Raw genomic sequence first — 18,627 nt, forward strand, 5'->3', positions numbered from 1 at the left:
TGGTCCTGGGGAGACCCTCTTCCTGATTTGCAGACAGCCGCCTTCTCACTGTGTCCTTACATGGTGGAGAAAGAGAGCATCTCTCAGGGCACTAATCCTGTCCTGGGGGCTCCACCCTCATGACCTCACCTAAACCTCCTAAAGGCCCTGCCTCCAAATACTAACTTCGGGAGTTAGGCCTTCAGCATGTGAATTTGGAGCACACAAACATGCAGTGTGTAGCGGGCGTGCAGGCGGAGTGTGGGATGGAGGCGTGGGAGGGGGATCACATCTTTGCAGCCGCACACAGGCCTGCCCTTGACTTTCTTGGTTTAGTCCAGGGAAGCAGGGTCTGGCTGTTGGTTTTTCTTTCACCCTTGCTGGCTGCCATTGGTCAGGAAGGCAGAGGCCCGTGAGGTGGGGACTTGGTTCTGGGTTTTGACCCTCACTGCAGTGCTGTCATGCTGACTGTGCACCCTTCCTTGTCACCCCCAGGGGGGCAGTCACTCTCCTCAGGAAAGGACGGGAATCCCTCCTGAAGAGGCGGGTGGGTGATCTGCTCACCAAGCAGCGGCCTTAGTCATCAGTCAGATTCAGGAGTCCGAGCTGTTCGTAGCCTCCAGTGTGACAGGATGTGACGGCTCTCAAAGCTTGTGCCGTGTGTCAGGGCTGTGACGGCGGTCCTGAAACTAACCACTGAGGACAGACAGTGCCAGCAAAGGGACAGCAGGCAGTGCTGTTGCTACTGGGGGGACGTGTGGGCTGGCACACCTGTCCCGTTGACCGAATGTGTTGCTCTCTTCTTTCCCTCCCTCCCCGCATCCCACTAGAGTCAGATGGAGTTCAGCGTGTCCTCCTTATCCATCCAAGAGCCGAGCTGCAGCACTAACACCGAGCCCAGGCCGCTGTCCAAAGCTCCTCAGGGCTCGCAGGCCCTCCGACCCTCCCAGGGCAGCAAGTCCTCCAGTCTGGATGCTCTGGGTCCTGCCGCCCGGAAGGAAGAGGAAGCGTCCTTCTGGAAGATCAATGCAGAGCGGTCCCGGGGGGAGGGCCCTGAGGCCGAGTTCCAGTCGCTGACCCCCAGCCAGATCAAGTCTATGGAGAAAGGGGAAAAGGTCTTGCCTGTCTGTTACCGGCAGGAGCCCGCCCCGAAGGCCAGAGAGGCCAAGGTGGAAAAGTCCAGCAGCCTCCGCCAGGAGCAGTGGGTCCTGCCCAGCATCAGCGTGGAGCGAGAGAGACCCCAGCCCACCCAGGCCTGCACCAGCCCGCTGAGCGAAGCCGCCGCCTCCGAGCCCATGGGGAAGCCGCCCTCTCCCGAGGCCGTGGAGGACACGGAGGGCGCTCTGTTCTTGGAACCCGTGCCTGTACAGGTGGGTGCCTTGCTTCAGGCCAGGGGCTCCTTCCTCCCGAGTGACCAGGGCCACCTCACGTGGGTGGGCGGACCACAGATGCCCCCATTTTCTCCTTCCTCTGCCATCCCTCAGAGGACTTCTGGGTTCAGGTCTGCTGGGTTGTCACTCAGCTTGGTGACCAACACATGGGCAGAAGATGTGTTCTGTGAAGCCGTCTGGTGCCGTGACCTGTTTGCCTGTTCCATGGTTGTGTCCCAGATGCCCACTGCCCTTCCCCGGTTGTGTGAGGGCAGGTACGGAAGGGACGCAGGGGGCAGTGAGCAGAGGACTCGAGGGGGAGGGCGGCAGTGTGGGTGGGATCTGGACGCCGGCTCCACGCAGGGGCCTGGGAGGCTGGGCTGCGGTGTCGGTGAGGAAGGGACCCGCAGATGTCCTGAGGGACATGGGGGAAGTGGCTGGGACCCCAGGCCTCTGCCAGGAGAGCAGCCATGCTTGTTTGGGGACCACAGGAGACTTACTTCAGGAATGATGGGCCGCTTCTCGTTTCCACACAAAACAGGGTTAGGTGTCCAGGGAGGAGTCCTAAAGAAAGGACGTCTTTCTGAGAACGGAGGGAAAGGAAGAGAGAGATGTGAGAGGCTCACGGGCTGCGGTGCCATGTGTCATGAAGAAAGGGTCCTACAAGAGAGTAGGCAGCGTGGGTGGCTTCTCCGTGTTTTCCAAGTTTGGTGGAGCACCAACTGTTGTCTTTACCAGCTGTTCTGCATTGCTTGAGAAAACTCAGCAAAGAGAAGAGAAAATGTTTGGTTAAGGATCACCCAAAACCAAAATAAATAAATAAATAGGTAGGTGTATTTCAGAGGGAGGCTGTGTTTTTTTTTGGTTTTGTTTTTTTAATAAATTTATTTATTTTATTTATTTTGGGCTGCGTTGGGTCTTCGTTGCTGCACGCAGGCTTTCTCTAGTTGTGGCGAGCGGGAGCTACTCTTCGTTGCGGTGCGCGGGCTTCTCATTGCGGTGGCTTCTTTTGTTGTGGAGCACGGGCTCTAGGCTTTGAGGGCTTCAGTAGTTGTGGCTCACGGGCTCTAGAGGGCAGGCTCAGTAGTTGTGGCGCATGGGCATCTCATTGCGGTGGCTTCTCTTGTTGCGGAGCACGGGCTCTAGGTGCGCAGGCTTCAGTAGTTGCAGCACGCGGGCTCAGTAGTTGTGGCTCGTGGGCTCTAGAACGCAGGCTCAGTAGTTGTGGCTCGTGGGCTCTAGAGCGCAGGCTCAGTAGTTGTGGTGCACGGGCTTAGCTGCTCCATGGCATGTGGGATCCTCCCGGACCAGGGATCAAACCCGTGTCCCCTGCAGTGGCAGGCGGATTCTTAACCACTGCACCACCAGGGCAGCCCCTGGCTGTGGGTTTTGTTTTTCAGCTGTGGTCGTCCTCTGGGTGTTTCCTGGATTGGGGTTCCAGGCATGTCCACACCTCTCTAGGCAGATGACCTAGTCAGTTGTCCTCCTGAAGAAGGGGAGCCCTGGGATGGGAGGCCCTCTGCCTACCATCGTCTCTACATCAACTTTCCAGCCTGTCCCTCCTTTCAGGGTCTCCCGCCGTCTTAGGCCGGCACTTCGGGCCCCTCCCTTGCCGCTCTGGCGCCTGGCTCCATCTCCGCCCTAATCTTCCTGCCTGGTGCTCTCTCTCCGACACTTCACAGTGGGGTCTTCCTCTGAAGGAAGCATCTATATAAGCTACGTGAGGGTCTTCATTGTAACGAGACGCAGGAAAGCATGTGTGTGGGGTTGGGGGCTGTGAGTAAGACAGAGCACCTGAAACCCTTTGAAAGAACAGATTTCCGAGTGCACAGCACAGCGTGAAGTGCTGCCGCACGTAAGACACTGGTAGGAAACCAGAAGAAGGAACGAGTCTGAACGCCTTTGGCTTTTCGAGCTCTGGCTCAATCTGAGAGGCGGCAAAACTGGGCCTGGGACGTGCTTCAGAGGGAGCCGCTCAGCTCCGTGGCCTCCGCGTCCGCATCTTCTGTTTGCCGCTGTGTGGAGAGCACAGGGTCAAGGCTCCCTCACTCGGGAAGACTGTGACCACCAGGGAAACACGCACTCGTGTTAGACCCGGGAGACGGGCCTCTCAACTCAGGCGGCTGGCGGAAGCCTGTGCAAATGTGTCTGAATCAGCGGCCTGTGCTCGCAGACGGCCCTTTAAACCAACCCCGTGTCTTGTAAGTGGGCAGTCTGTGACCTGAAGAATGGCCCTGGGTTAGGGAAGATCACTCCAGAACCTTCCGCATCATCTGAAAAGAATAAACCATACATCCTTTCTCCATATTTTTCACTCCCTCAACTTGGTAATTTATTTTATTTTGTTTCGTCTGTCAGTGTGTGTGTGTGTTTCACATTAGTCTCATATGAAACTTGTAACTTGTTCTCACACTCCACAGTGACTACATTTAAACATGCCCATCATTCAAAAATAGAAAAGCTACGTTTTTCTCCTTTTCTCTGTGGGTAGGTTCCACAGGCTGCCCTCAGACATGCCTGGGGATGGAGTGGGGTACGTGTTGGATCCTGGCGGAGTGTGGCTTGCATTGAGCTTTATTTAATTTTCTGGTTCCCAGCACTGAGGCAAATTGAGGTCAGGGAGCCTCTGAGACGGAAGCAGACTATTTCATTTGGGTCATTTTAAATGAGATGCTGTTTTTAGATTATGCTAACTTAGTCTCATGCCTTATTTTGGTGTTTTTGTCCCTTCTACAGGTCAGCTCAAGTAATGTCATCTTGAAGACAGGATTTGATTTTCTGGACAATTGGTAAAATGTGTTAGACAAAACAAACCAATAATCCCAAAATGTTTTCCAAAGTGGTGTGGCGAAGGAGAAGAAGGAGGACGGCGTTCCCCTGTGTCTTGCTAGTTTCTGTACACTCTCTTCTTAACCGTTTGGAAACTGGTAAACATGGCCTTGTCCAGCTTTCCAGATTTTTCCCTTTTTGGTAAGACCAGATACCTGTGCTATTTTCAACGATCTGATGAACAGAAGTTTTACATTTGGAATTTTTAAAAACTCTTAGGAATTCAGTAAACCTTGTAAATAAAAGTTCTGTTCTAGCTCCACCCAGTTTTTCCCCCTCCTCAGAGAAAGATTTTTCTCAACCCTGTCACAAAAATCATAAAGTGATTTCCATCTCCTCTCCTGTATCCCCTCCCTTTTAGAAATGCACGGGGCTCCTTTCAGTGGGTGGCTGTCCTCAGCAGTAATGGTGCTGGGTGCTGGCTGTGCCCATGGGGAGAGCTGCCCCACGGGGCGGGAGTCCTCAACCCCACGCGCCAGCTGTCCAGGCTTCCCTTGCTGAAGCCACACTTCAGCATCATGTGCCACCCTTTCTTCTCACGTCATTTCCAGGAAACAGGTTGGCACGTGATGGAGGTCGTCTTTAAGCTGCCGTGGTACTTATTCAAACTATTCATCATTGTTTATTAACGAGTTGCATGCTTAAAAGTTTTGTGTTAACTTTACATTATTTTATACCTGATGTAGCAGTTGTAGGGTTACCACTTTGCTTGGGTTTGTACCAGTTTCCCTTTGGAAGTTCTTTGCTACCTTCTGGGGCCTGTTGGGTGTTTCCTGTCCTGGGCACCTGCGGGCGTTGCTGGCAGACCAGACTCTTCTGATTAGTTGTGTTAGAACCTTCCAGCGTGAAGCTGGCAGGGGCACTGGATGCCCTTCATCCCAAGGACTGGTCAAGCTGCGTCACGGTGGAGCCTCCCTCAACCCTGACCGCCAGCAGAAGCGGAGTCGAGTTTCTGCATGGCCCGAGCGGCGCCCCCTGGAGACCTTCGTGGTCATGGCAACAGCATCTCCTGGAGGTGGACTCGGCTGCCCGCTTGACCTGTGGTCCCTGCTGCTGGGGAGGGGCGTTAGGGCAGCTCCGAGGCTGCCCAGGAGGACAGGGCGGGATAGGGCGGGCGGGGAGCCACTACCCCGTGGCCCCGGGTGGTGCGAGCCTGCAGGACGTGCCCGAGCGTGGTCTCCACGTTGCCTCTCACTGTGTTCTCCTCACCTGACGCCTTAATCCCTGCGAGGCCTGCCAGTAAGCACCTAGTTTCAGTATCAAAGTGTGTCTTTTTAAGATGCCTTTCTGTTTCATAGGACCTTCTGAAATGATTTTTAGAATATTTTATCTGGCTCCAAGGTAAAGCACGTGGCGACTTGTTTTTTCCAGGAAAGTTTCTGCCAAAGCTGTGGCCTAGCCAACTTTTGGTTTGGTTTCTGCCAATTGCATTCTGTCCCTAAACCTCATTTGGCCCCTTGGGGTCTTGCATCTGACCTTCCTCCTTTGGTGACTGACGGTACTGTGGTGAATACATGTCCCTTCTGTACTGTTTAAGTATAGTTGAAACATTCAAGAGAAGAAAAGATTCCTAGCACGGCGATGAGGGGAAAACGAAATCCCAGCTGGAAATGCACGGCCGGGTGCCAGCCCTGCAGGTCAGCTGCTGAGCCTTGGAGCCGGGCTCGACATCTGCCCTCACTTCCAGCTTTGAGGGCAGTGACCTTAGAACCCATGCTTGCCAGCAGGTTCCCTGTAAGAAAAAAAGATGTCTAGAAGGGAGTTTGCATTCCTTGGTGTTGGTGTAGCAGGGAAGAAAGATCTGCATCCCGGGACAGTTAGCCCAAGGTGATCTGTCTGTTGTTTCGGGAGATGACTCTGATTTCCTTTCCACTTTCTCATAAGACCCAGTATTCCCTTCAGGTTCTCCTGTGAGCTGAGGGGCACGGGGGCTATTGAGAGCTTCTACCTTCTTTAACACCATCTGGGGTCCAGTACCCAATAGTATTCAGTTATCCGTAACAGTGTTTAAAGTTTCATAGAGGTACAGCCTCCTGAGATTAAATGTAAAACCACAACTTGGGAAGCCCTAGAGGGAGTTCTAAAGTTGTGTTGCTTTGCTTTGCTTTCGGAAGTACAGAAGTGTGAGACGGAGAGGTGAAGGCCTGGAGGACACGTGCTCATGGTCTCCATCCTGCCTGACCCTGCAGATTCTCCTCTTAACCCCGGGCAGCCTATGCAAAGATGATTCCTTTCACTGTCCTCCTGGGAATCTATGTTTAGTGTGTCCAAGTAAAGGAAAAATTAAAGTCTTATACGTTTTGCCCCCTTTTTTGCCATGTATCAAGAGGGCGTTTCTAAAACCAGATGTTTATAGTTATGATTTTAAAAACACATACTTTTCAGTTGAAGCCTAATGTGGTTTTGCATTCCCTCCCTCTGGCCACCCTGTTGTCTGCCCCTGGGGTTCAGCTCAAGGATTCAGTGTCTTGCTTTGGGTGACTGTCATTGGAAAATCTCCACCAGGAGGCTAGAGACCAGTCTCAGTTCTTTCACCTGGGACCCCTCCCCCATCCCCACCCGCTGCCCCTGCCCTCTGGATTTGGGAGTGCCACCCGCTCTGGGAACAGCAGGGTGTGGCACCCAGCCGCACCCGCCCCGTGGGTATCACAGCAGCCTCCCTTTCTTTGATATATGTTTTCAAAACTGAAAAATTCTTACTGACTACTCATAACTTGGTTGTATTTTATATTAACAGCCTTTAATAAAGCCATTTAAAATTTGCTCGACGTGTCTATTTGGGACCTCTGCTGGGGTCAGGAAGCCTGCTAGGATGATTGCTGTTGAACACAGAGGAGGAGAAAAGGACTCGTACTAGTGAAAACCAGCTTGAAACCCCTTCAGCAAGCCCACTTTGCACAGTCCTGCCTTCGGCCCCCTGCACACTGGTAGGAAGCAGTAGCCGAGGTGTACAGGCCCCTAGCAGAAGAGGTGGGCTTTACCCTGGAGAGCTCTCATACAACCTTCCTGTGACATGGAAAGCACGGCATGTCTTTCCAGGGCCAGCTGATTGCATCAGGTGACTGACTCAGAAGAGCAGGTGCAATCTCCCTGAATGCTTTCCCCTCCAATGTTGTTGAACCTGATTTTTCTTGGAAGACATGCAAATTTAAGCATGGCCCGTCAATCTGTTCTGTTCATTAAGGTGCTGGTGGTAAGTTACCAACTGTAGATTGATGAGAATTTTTAGATGTCAATTTTTAAAACTAATATCCCCTCAAGAAAATGGGGATTCAGGCTGTCAGACTTCTCCTGAGTTATCATGCACAGTGAGGCCTTGCTGCCTTGGGGACCACCTATTTCTGGGTGAGCAAGTGATTGTACTTGCTGCCTCTTTGGGCTAGGGTGATTTGATGAAGTCTGTGGGCCAGCAAGCACTGGGTCACTGTGTGCACATGTTATGAGAGGAAAGTAGCTCCTTGGGAGTTACTTGACAAAGTAGCTCCCAAGCCCATAGGTTTGGTAACTTTTATGGCAGCTCAGTATGTGGTACCAACATAGCTACCAAAGGAAAACAAGTGTTTCTATGTAAGAGGGACCTATCAGCGTAGACACAAGATATATCTGGGTGTATTCAACACTTTGCAACCCGGAGGGAAGATGTTGAATCTGGGGGACGAGAATGCTCTCGGTCGTGGGTTGGGGGTATTCGTGGGGCTTTTCTAGAAATTTCTTTGATCCTCTGCTTCTATGCAATCTTCTAATGAACTTATCAGCCTTCTGGGTGCCTTGATCCCAAAGAGAGGGGCACCCCAGGAGGGAATCAGTGATTCTGAACCCCACCCAAACTCAGGCAGAAAGCAAGTGAGCAATTCTGAATGTAAGATTAACATAACAAAAACCGAGAGCTAGAAACATAAATAAAAAGAAATCAACTCATAATGGCAGTCAAAAGTATAAAGTACCCAGGAATCAACTTCAACAAGTATACAGTCTTTAATGAAAACTATAAAAAAAGTAAATAGAAGATGTAGAAGAAAAGCTGAATAATCCTAGGTGGGATAACTTAATATTATAAAAACGTTCATTTTCCTCAAATCATTTTATAAAGTTAGTGCAACCTCAACAAAAATGACAGTTGGATATTTTGGTAAATTTGATACATTTACACTAAATTTTAGGTGGAAAAGTAATAGTTCACTGAGGAATGAGGGGGGCCTTGCCTGTCAGTTATGAAAACACGTTTATGCGTATTGGTGCAGGACTAGATTATTAGATCAATGCAGAGCTTGGGGACAAACCCACACATATAAGGAGACTTAGTTTACAATCAAAGTGGCATCACAGATTGGCAGGGGAAAGGTGGATTCACTGTAGGTGATATAAAAGTGGTTTCCTACACAATTCCACATAGAAGGTTGGGCTTCATATGGATTCAAGACCAAATTACAAAAGGTAAATGTGTAAAGCTAATAGAGGGAAATATCTTGTGACCTAGGGCCAGGAAGGACTTCTTAAAAAAAATTCCAAAGGACAAACCATACAGCAAAATACTGACAACTCTCATAGATGAAAATTTAGGATTTCTGTCAGTGAAGTGCACTGTGGATAGAGTTAATTAGTGCAAAGGATGGGAGAAGATACTTGCTATGTCAACTCCAATAAAGGACAAATATCAAGAATACAGAGGGCACTCCTGCAAATCAACAAAAAGAGGCCAGCAGCCTTAACAGAATTAACATTACAGAAAATTCTTAAAGACTGTCAAGCATATGAGAAGGTGCTTAAAATAATTGGTAATCAGAGAAAAAATTAGCTGGATAATGCCAAGTGTTGCAGAAAGGGGATAGAGCAGTGGTTTTCAACTGGGGGTGATTTTGCCCCTCTTGGGGACCTCTGGTAGTGTTGGGAGACATTTTTGTTTTTTGTCACCGCAACTGAGGGAGAGTATGCCGTTTCATCTAGGGGGTGGAAGCCAGAGATCCTCCCAAACACCCTACAGTGCACAGGACAGCCCCAGAACAAAGTATAATCTGGTCCAAAATGTCAATAGTGCTAAGGTTGAGAAACCCTGGGATAGAGGAGATGTACAGCCATGTGTCAGGAGTAATCTGGTGCTGTTTGCTAAACTAAGTGTTCGTATGTCCTGGGACCCTGCAGTCCCCCTCCAGGACATGTCTTATGGAAATTCTCACACAGGTACTTAAGGGACTATGTACAGGGCTGTTCACTTCAGCACTGTGGGAGTTGGAGGCTAGGTAGCTGCTATCATTGGGAAGATGGTTTGATGAAATATGATGGACCCATACCATGGATCATTACTAAAAGCAGCAAATTGGATGTGCACATGGCAATGTGGGTGGATCTGAACAACTAAACTACTGAGAAAAAGCAAGAACAATGGGATACAGAATAATCCCTTTTGCATAAATTAGAAACATGCACACAAAATAAGACATTTAACAGTGGAATGATTGCCTGTGGGAGGAACAGAGGTGGAAATAAGGGTAGCAGGGAAGAAATATAACAGAGCTCTAGAGTGGACCGGCGGTGGTCATGTTTCAGTAGACGCCTTTTGGCAAACAAGTTTGCCATCTTTTGTCATCTAGGTCTGTTACTGATCTCTCACATCAGACAGGATGTGAGACACTCTTTTGTTTAACTGGTGTGTTAGGTCGGAGGTGGCCCTTGGCCAGCACTGGTTAGATCTTTTGTGGCTTGGCTCTGTTTGCTTTTAATTTGTGTGACTCTGCAGTTGCACATCAGCCAACATCTCTAAACCCTGAATCAATCCAGGCACTTCTCTAATAGCTGGTGGGGCAACTAAGCAGATTGGGAGGAGAGTGGGGGTGGGAATTAGTGACACCTGATGTCCTGTGCCTTAGGGAGCAGAGATGACACAGGCTGTGTGAGACTGGGCAGGGCCCTCTGAGGAGGAGAAGGTGATTTCATCAGTTGGCCAGTGCCTTTACCACAGCAACCTGAAGTTTACCCCAACTAAGAATCTGCAGTATAATTATACACAGTAATATGTGCAGGGATCTTTAAAAATTATTCTAAACGTTCTAACTACACTACAGAGAGCGTAGAAAACATAGTCTACTGCTTTAACACAATACTGGCATCTTGAAGCATTTACTGCCAGTCTTTTATTGTGAAAGTGTCCAAGTCCAAGCATGGAAAGCATGTGTCACAGGGACAGCCCAGACTGGAAATGAGGTCCAAATGCAAGTCTGGCAACCACATGGGCCCTGGTCATTCTCTTTGTGCCGTGTGCTCCATTGCTCTCCCTCCATCCCCTCGTCTCGTCTCCCTCCACGGATTCACGTCAACATCTAGCTCCAGGATTGCAATAATGTATTTTTTTCTTCATAGTACTTACTGTGTTGCAGCCTGGTGCTAGTCACTGGGAATTTCATAGTGTATAATATGGACAGAGTTGCTACCCTCACACAGCTTACATTCTAGTAGAGGAGGTGGACTATGCTTATGACCACACAATTTCATAGTTGGAAATTGTTAAAAGTAAACAAGATTTCTGCTTCTGGCAATGATAGAGTAATCAGGACTAGACTCAACCCTCTTGTCATAAACAACTAGAAAACTAGAGAAGATATATGTTAACAGCAACTTGTGTAGCCTTTGGACAACAGTCATTGCAAGACTGATCTCGAGAGAAGGGAAACAAGTGAAGTAAAAGTCTTATAATCTTGGTTTTCTGACTTGAGGCATTTTTTAGACTGTATTGCAAGGAGTCTCACTGAGCTGAGGAGAATGAGTTCAGGGATGAAAAAGATAGCTGGAATTTGCAGGGGGAGATTGTGTAGAGAAAGAACTCCAGATAAGTGCCTAGGATTCCCCTTGAGTATGTTGGAGACAATTTCTAGACTGCAGCACAGGGAGGGGACAATCCAAACAGAGCCTGGCAGTCTTCCTGAGGTGAAGAGAATGAATTTGGAGTTGGGGAGGCAAAGGGACTAGAATTAAAAGGGCAGAGTTCCAGAAAGGAACTCTGCATAGGAACTCCTTAAGTCTTTGGCCCAAAACAAATCTGTACATGTGTTGGGTGAACTCTTAATGTGCTGGGCAAGAACAACTGCCAAGGAAGAATAACCTCCAGTTATCAGGGATCTGTAAGATAAGCAATTCTTAAAGTTCACACAAGGCCAGGAATCATTCAAGTTCTCTCCAGTAAGGATGCAGACCATGTTGAATATGTGGCCTCTCATCAGAGATTGTAGAAGGGCCATGCACTAGAAGTGGGGTTAAATTAGTCTAAAAACAAAGGGTACTCTAGGTCTGCCCTAAAATAGTTTTAAAACAAGACATGAAAAGATCAAACCAATTCACAAATAACTTTGCTGCCTGTCAGAATATGTCCAACATGCTTTACAGGAATACTACAAAGTCCAGCATTAAACATAAAAGTCACAATGTTCAGCAACCAATAAAAAATTACTAGACATACAAATGAGCAGAGATATGTGACTTAAACAGGAGAAAATAGACCAACCTAGATATGACAGAATAGATAGAATTGGCAGATAGGAATTTTAAAACAGCTATTATAAATATGGTCCATATGCTCAAGGATGTAAAGTAAAATGTGAAGAAGAGAGAAAGGGAACTTACAGAGATAAAACAATATCTTAAATGAAAAGTTCATCAAAGTAGATTAAAATTAAATGACACACTGCAGAGATAAGTGAATGTGAAGGTAGCACTAGAATCTATCCAAAGTGAAGCAAAAAGATTAGGGAAATAAATGAACAGAGCCTCAGTGTCATGTGGGAAAATATTAACTGATCCAGTAATCAAAATCCCAAAGGGCAAAGAGAGAGGGAGGGATGGAAAAAATATTAAGAAATAATGGCCAAATTTCCTCCAATTCAATAAAAACTATAGATGCAGAAATACAAGAATTTAATGAATCCCAAGTAGGACAAGCAAACATACAGAGATACCCCAAACCATGCTGCAAATGGCTGAAAATCAGTAATAAAGAGAAAAACTACAAAATAGAGAAAAAGACATATTAAGTACAAACAAGGGAATAGAAAGAATTACTACAGAATTATCATCCCAAAATATGCAAGCTTGAAGTAAATGGAACCACATCTTCTAAAGTGCTAAAAAGAAAAATAGGACTATCAAGCTAGAAGTTAATATACAACAATAACAAAAATCCTTCAGAACCAAAGGCAAAATTAAAACATACACACACAGAGACACATATATAACAACCACAGAATACACAACTTTTTCAAGTGTACGTGAAAAATTCACTAAGATACAATATGTGTTGGTCCATACAATGAGTCCCAGTAAGATGAGAAGAATTGAAATCATCCAGAGTATGATCTCTCATACCAGCATTGGTGGTATAGTGGTGAGGACTGCTGCCTTCCAGACTATGACCTCTGATTGTAAAGTAATTAAATCAGAGATTAATAACTGGAAGATACATGGAAGATCCTAATGTATTTAAATATTAAATATTACATTTGAAAATAACCCACTGGTCAAAAAGTAATCACAGGCTTCCCTGGTGGCGCAGTGGTTGAGAGTCAGCCTGCCGATGCAGGGGACATGGGTTCGTGCCCCGGTCTGGGAAGATCCCACATGCCATGGAGCGGCTAGGCCCGTGAGCCATGGCTGCTGAGCCTGTGTGTCCAGAGCCTGTGCTCCACAACGGGAGAGGCCACAACAGTGAGAGGCCCGCATACCACAAAAAAAAAAAAAAAAAAGTAATCACAAAAAAAATTAGAAAATATTTTGAACTGAAAGTACAGTATATCAAAATTAGTGATAGGCAACTAAAGCAGTGTTTAGAGTGAAATTTACAGCTTTAAATGCTTATATTAGAAAAGAAGAAAATTGGTCTGAAAAACCAATTATCTAAACTTCCACCATAAGAAACTAGAAGAACAATTTAAGCAGAAGGAAGGAAATAATAAAGAGTGGAAATCAATTAAACAGAAAATGGGCCAAAAATAGTAAAATAGATGATTTTTTACAAGTTAGAACTTTGAAAAGATCAATAAAATTGATAAATTGCTAGCTAGGCTAATGAAAAACAAAGACATATCATTTACATGCACACACACAAAGAGACAAATTACTAATATCAGGAATGAAATAGGGACATAACTACAGATACTTCAGATGTTAAAATGATAATAAAAGATTATTATAAACAATTTTATTCCAAATAGTATAAGTTAGATGGAATGGACCACTTCACTGAAAGTTACAACCTATTAAAAGTGATTCAAAGGAAATAGAAACCCTGAATTTCCCTACAAAGAAATTTATCTTTATTTGAAATCTTACTCCCAAAAATCTCTAGGTTCAGATGATTTCACTGGTGAGTTCTACTAAAATATGTAATAATACCAATCTTCCACAAACTTTTTAAAATAGAGAAAGGAAGAATTCTACCCATCTCATGTTATGAGGTCAACATTACCCTGGCACCAAAATCAGACAAAGACATTACAAAACAATAAAGAAAAAAAAAGGAAAAACCTGTAGATCAATATTCATATCATGAACACAGATGCAAAAATATCTAACAAAATATTGGGAAAACAAATCCGGTAGTATTTTAAAATAATAATGTATCATGACCAAGTGGGGTTTATGCCAGGAATTCAAGGTATGGTAGTCAATTTGACTAGGCTATAGATACTACCCAGTGATATAATCAAACACTAAGTATGCTGTGAGGTATTTTATAGATGTGGTTAACATCTACAATCAGTTGACTTTATAGGAGATTCCCTTGATAATATTTGTGGGCCTCACCCAATCACTTGAAAGGCCTTAAGAACAAAAACTGAGGTTTCATAGAGAAGAAGTTCAAGTCCTGCCTGAGTCTGCCCTTCAGATTTTGGACTTGCCAGGCCCCACAATCATGTGAGCCAAGTCTTTAAAAGAAGTCATTCACGTATATATATATGTTCCCTATTGGTTCTGTTTCTCTGGAGAACACTGACTGATACACAAAATTTGTTTAGCATTTGAAATTCAGTTAATGTAATTTACCATATTAACAGAATTAAGGAGAAAAGCTAGTTGATAGTCTCAATAGATGCAGGAAAAGTATTAGGCAAAATCCAACACCCAATCATGATAAAAATTCTCAGCAGGCTTGAAATAGGCAGGGACTTCCTCAAACTGATGAGGGACATCTTTGAAAATTCTACATCTAATGTCATATTTAATGGCAAAAGACTGAATCCTTTTCCTTTCAGATTAGGAATAAGCAAGGATCTCCTCCCTCACCACTCCTACTCAGCATTGAGTTGGCAGTCCTAGACAGCTTAATAAAGCAAGAGATAGAAATTAATGTCATAAAATTAAAAAAAATAAACTCTCTTTATTTGAAGTTGACATGATTTTACACATATGATATACATGTGGATGCCTAAAGAATCCATAGAAATAATATGCAAATTTAGAAGTGTTACAGAAGGTTAATATAAAAAATCAATTGTATTTCTATATATTAGCAATAATATGGAAAATTTAAAAATTTAATGGCATTTACAAGATTATCAAAAACCATGACATTATAACACAATATGTGTACTATGTATGTCTAAAAACTATAAAACATTGCTGAAATTTAAAAACAGCTAAATACATGGAGAATACATGATGTTCATGCTTTGGAAGACTCAATATTGTTAAGATAGTAATTCTTTCCAAATTGATCTATAGATTCAATGCCAACCAAATAAAATCTTAACAGTTTTTTTTTTTGTAGACATCAACAAGTTGATTCTAAAATGTATATGGAAATTCAAATGACCTAAAATAGGCAAAACAGTTTTGAGAAGAAGAACAAATTTGAAGGACTTAGCCTGATTTGAAGACTTATTATAAAGCCAGAGTAATCAAGGTAGTGTGGTATTGACATAAGGACAATTATGGAATGGAAAATCCCCAAACAGCCCCAGACATAGAGAGTTGAATTTTTTTGACAAATATGCCAAAATAATTCAATGAGGAAAGAATAGACTTTTCAACAAATGGTTCTGGAAGAATATCCATTTGGGGAAAAAAAATGATTTTGACCCTTACCTCATGCCATATACAAAAATTAACTTCAAATGGATCATAAACAGAAACAGAAAAATTAAAAGTTTAAAATATCTAGAAGAAAATAGTAATTGCACGTATTAGAAGGATTCTGGGAGAACCCACCACTGTATCATAGGGAGAGCTGAACAAGTTGGCCTGGGCACAGTGCGGAACCAGCGATTCCTGTGGGCCTCTGCCATGAGGACTCCTCTAGGATACGAGAGGAGGTACACAGCACCACCTAGGAAGTAGTCTTGCCAGAAAGAAAACAAGATTAAATCTGAATGCAGACAAGCCTCTACAGTTATCCTCCATTAACAGGAAAAACGAGATGGTAGAGAAACAAGATTGATGGGTCCACAAAAAAGCAAACTGACTAATCTAGAATGTGGGGCATTCTAGAGGCGTGTGTTTCCGTCCTCGGAAAAGCAGATGCCAAGGTCATGGCGTCTGAGACGTGCAAGGGATGTATTGGGGGAAACAGTTGTGAGGAAAAATGACGGGGAGTTGGTGGAGGAGGCTGGGAGGGCCACTGGTCTGTAGTGCAGCTCCAACCTCTGCAGAGGAAAGAGGGAAGCAGAGGAGGTTGGGTCGGAAAAGTCTTAGCCTGTGGTTAAGGCTGCAGTGGTCTACGTGGTCATTCTCTAGGAGGTGGCAAAAGCTGACTGGGCTCCAAGCACCTTCCAGCTGGTGTGTCTCTGCTCCAGTTAGCAAATTCTAGGGAGAGAGAGAGAAGAGAGGAGAGGAGAGAGAAAGAAAACGATCCAGCTTTGGCCAGCTGTCTACAATCACCCTGAATCCACGTGGCAAGGGGACAGAAAGACATGCCCTGTTTCATAACCTCAGGGGCTATTACTCTGGTCCTTGCAGCTCCTCAATTGGTCTGTCCCTTCAGCGGATGGTGAGGACAGGTCACTCCAGCAACTGTATGGAGAATGGCTGGTGTAGGGCTGGAGATGTTTAGTGGGAGACCATTTAGCAAACAATTACAGGTACTTTGCAGTTTAACATTTCCCTGGATGTTTTCCAATCCCCTCACTCACCTTGAACTGCAGTGCTCGTTGGGATGGGTTGTTTTACTTAGCTCACAGGGGGTGATTTTCTTTACATCCACTTGCCGTCATGCTTCCCTAGAGACTTCCACGGGGCTTGCCCTTATGCAGACTCTGCCCCCAGTACTTTCCCCAAGAGACCAAAAGGGAACATGAAGAAGGAAGCTGATTCTAGAGCCCATAATGGCAGCTGAATTTTTTGTAACTTCTCAAAAGCTGGTCCCAGCTGAATGGACCTTGTAAACTGAAAGAAAAGTCTTGGTAGTTAAAGGGGTAGTGTCAGGCAGAAGTGGGCCCCAGGCACCAAACTGGTCTGGTTTGGATCCACTTGAAGGCATGGTGACGGATGAGGTGGCCTATCAAGACCCTTCCTCCTTATATTTCAGTTAAATTGAATGTTGAATAGGCTGGTTTATTAAGCCAGATATTCTGAAGGAGCTGATTTTAACCAGCTTTCTTGTATAGCCTATTTGATGGTGGGACTCTCATTTTGAAGTGCCTATTTGGACATAGCTGCATCAAAATGTATGACAATGAAAACCACAGTTTGTTGTTGATAAAGAACATGCACAGTTCCTCATTAGTACCCCATTCAGGGACCATGCCCATCTCTCATCACATTCCCAATCCTCACCCCTGGAGTGGGCATCTGCATGGGGTGAGGCTTGTGAACTGGCTGAGGATATGTATAGGTTTTCCATTGATGCTATAAAAAATTACTACAAACTTGGTGCTTTAAATTCATTATCTTACACTTTGTAAGTTAGAAGTCTAATGCACAGGTCTCATTGAGCTAATATCAAAGTGTCAGCAGCAAAAGTGAATATAACATAATATATATAGTGAATAAAACAAAAAAAGCAACAACTCACAGATCTAGAGAACAAACTAGTGATTACCAGTGGGAAGAGGGATTTGGAGGGGCAGTATAAGGGTCAGGGATTAAGAGATACAAACTCTTATGTATAAAATAAACTACAAGGTTATATTGCACAACTCGGGGAATATAGCCAATATTTTATAATAACTATAAATGGAATATAACCTTTCAAAATTATGAATCACTATATTGTACACCTGTAACTTATATACTATTGTACAACTATATTTCAATTAAAAAATTAAAATAAATTAAAAAAAATCAAACCCAAAGAAACTTTATCCAGCAGATAATGCCTTGTGGAGTAGCACCCAGTGACTATTTGTACTGTGTTCTTCACTTAGTGATGATAAATAGATAGGCACACAGCTGCCCTACCTTTGGAGATCCTTGGCCATCTGTAGAGCACTTGCCTTCATTCTCTCTCCATCACTGAGATGACTGATGGTGGCCCCCTGGGCTGTAGGGAACGAGGAACCCTGGGATGACGATAAAGCCTCCTGCCAGGGTTGCTGGAGGCTGGCGAGAGCTCTGGGGGTGGGAACTAAAGATAGTCTTCCCGTGATGCCCAGCGTCCATCCTCCATGCCAAGACAGTAAGTCCAGAGGGTGTGCACTGCCCCAGAACTGGGACATGGGGGAGACACGAAGAAGTATAAAGGCGTGAGTCACTGCTGCTCCCAGAAGTGTCGCTGGGGAGTTAGAGTGAGCTACAGTTGAAAGAGTCACTGCAATTTACCAACTGCCAGGACTTTAGGGAGGGTAACGGATCAGAGAGCAGGGGTGTGGGGCAAGCAGGTGGGGAAGGCACTATGAAAGAAGCAGGATTTCACCTTCTGTGCTACTTTTTACCTGCCCTCCTCTCAGATGGAACAGCTGTGGGGGGCAAGATGTCATTTTCCCTGTGGCAGTGGGGTGGTCTCTTCATTTGTGGTCGAGACAGCAAGAGCTCTCTGGTACGTTTGAATTAATATAATAAAAGTTATCATTTATTAAACACTTAACATATGCCAGCCAACTGGTATACTGGGTGTTTTATTTTTATGTCATTTAATCCTTACCATACTACAAGTGAAGTTAATATTATTAATGCCATTTTACAGACCATGAAACTGAGGTGCTAAGTAACTTCTCCGAGGTGACTCAGCTAGTAAGTGACCGAACTGGGATTCAAGCCCCCATTCACCTGAGTTCCAAGCACATGCATGATTATTTTGCAGAGGTCATACTATCCTTCAAACTCAACAAAGCAGTGGTTTCCTGAAAGGGAAATCTATTTACTCTGAAACATCTTTTTGCTTCCTCTTGTATAACATCAAATTCACTGAGCTGTGATTCCCAAAACCTTTGTGTCCTTTCTTTCCTTAGAGCACAAAAGCTACAAAGAGCCCATTTTCCTGAGCTACACACTGGTCCTTCTTTTCATATGCTTATTTGGCGTAGAGTGAAAA

General features: G+C 45.1%; 1 protein-coding gene across 1 annotated transcript in view; it reads left to right on the plus strand.

Annotated features, from left to right (window-relative positions):
* The window catches only part of LOC309813728 (uncharacterized protein C1orf198 homolog), a 33,959-nt gene extending 27,018 nt beyond the window's left edge, over nucleotides 1–6,941 (plus strand). The window contains exons 3-4 of the mRNA XM_082638826.1: nucleotides 810–1,349; nucleotides 4,086–6,941. Of these exons, the coding sequence (XP_082494952.1) occupies nucleotides 810–1,349; nucleotides 4,086–4,142 (597 nt within the window). The 3' untranslated portion in view covers nucleotides 4,143–6,941. The remainder of the gene's footprint in view (nucleotides 1–809; nucleotides 1,350–4,085) is intronic.
* The last annotated feature ends 11,686 nt before the right edge of the window (nucleotides 6,942–18,627 follow it).

This window comes from Mesoplodon mirus (assembly GCF_964341445.2).
Source record: "Mesoplodon mirus genome assembly, chromosome: 2".
Lineage (NCBI taxonomy): Eukaryota > Metazoa > Chordata > Mammalia > Artiodactyla > Ziphiidae > Mesoplodon > Mesoplodon mirus.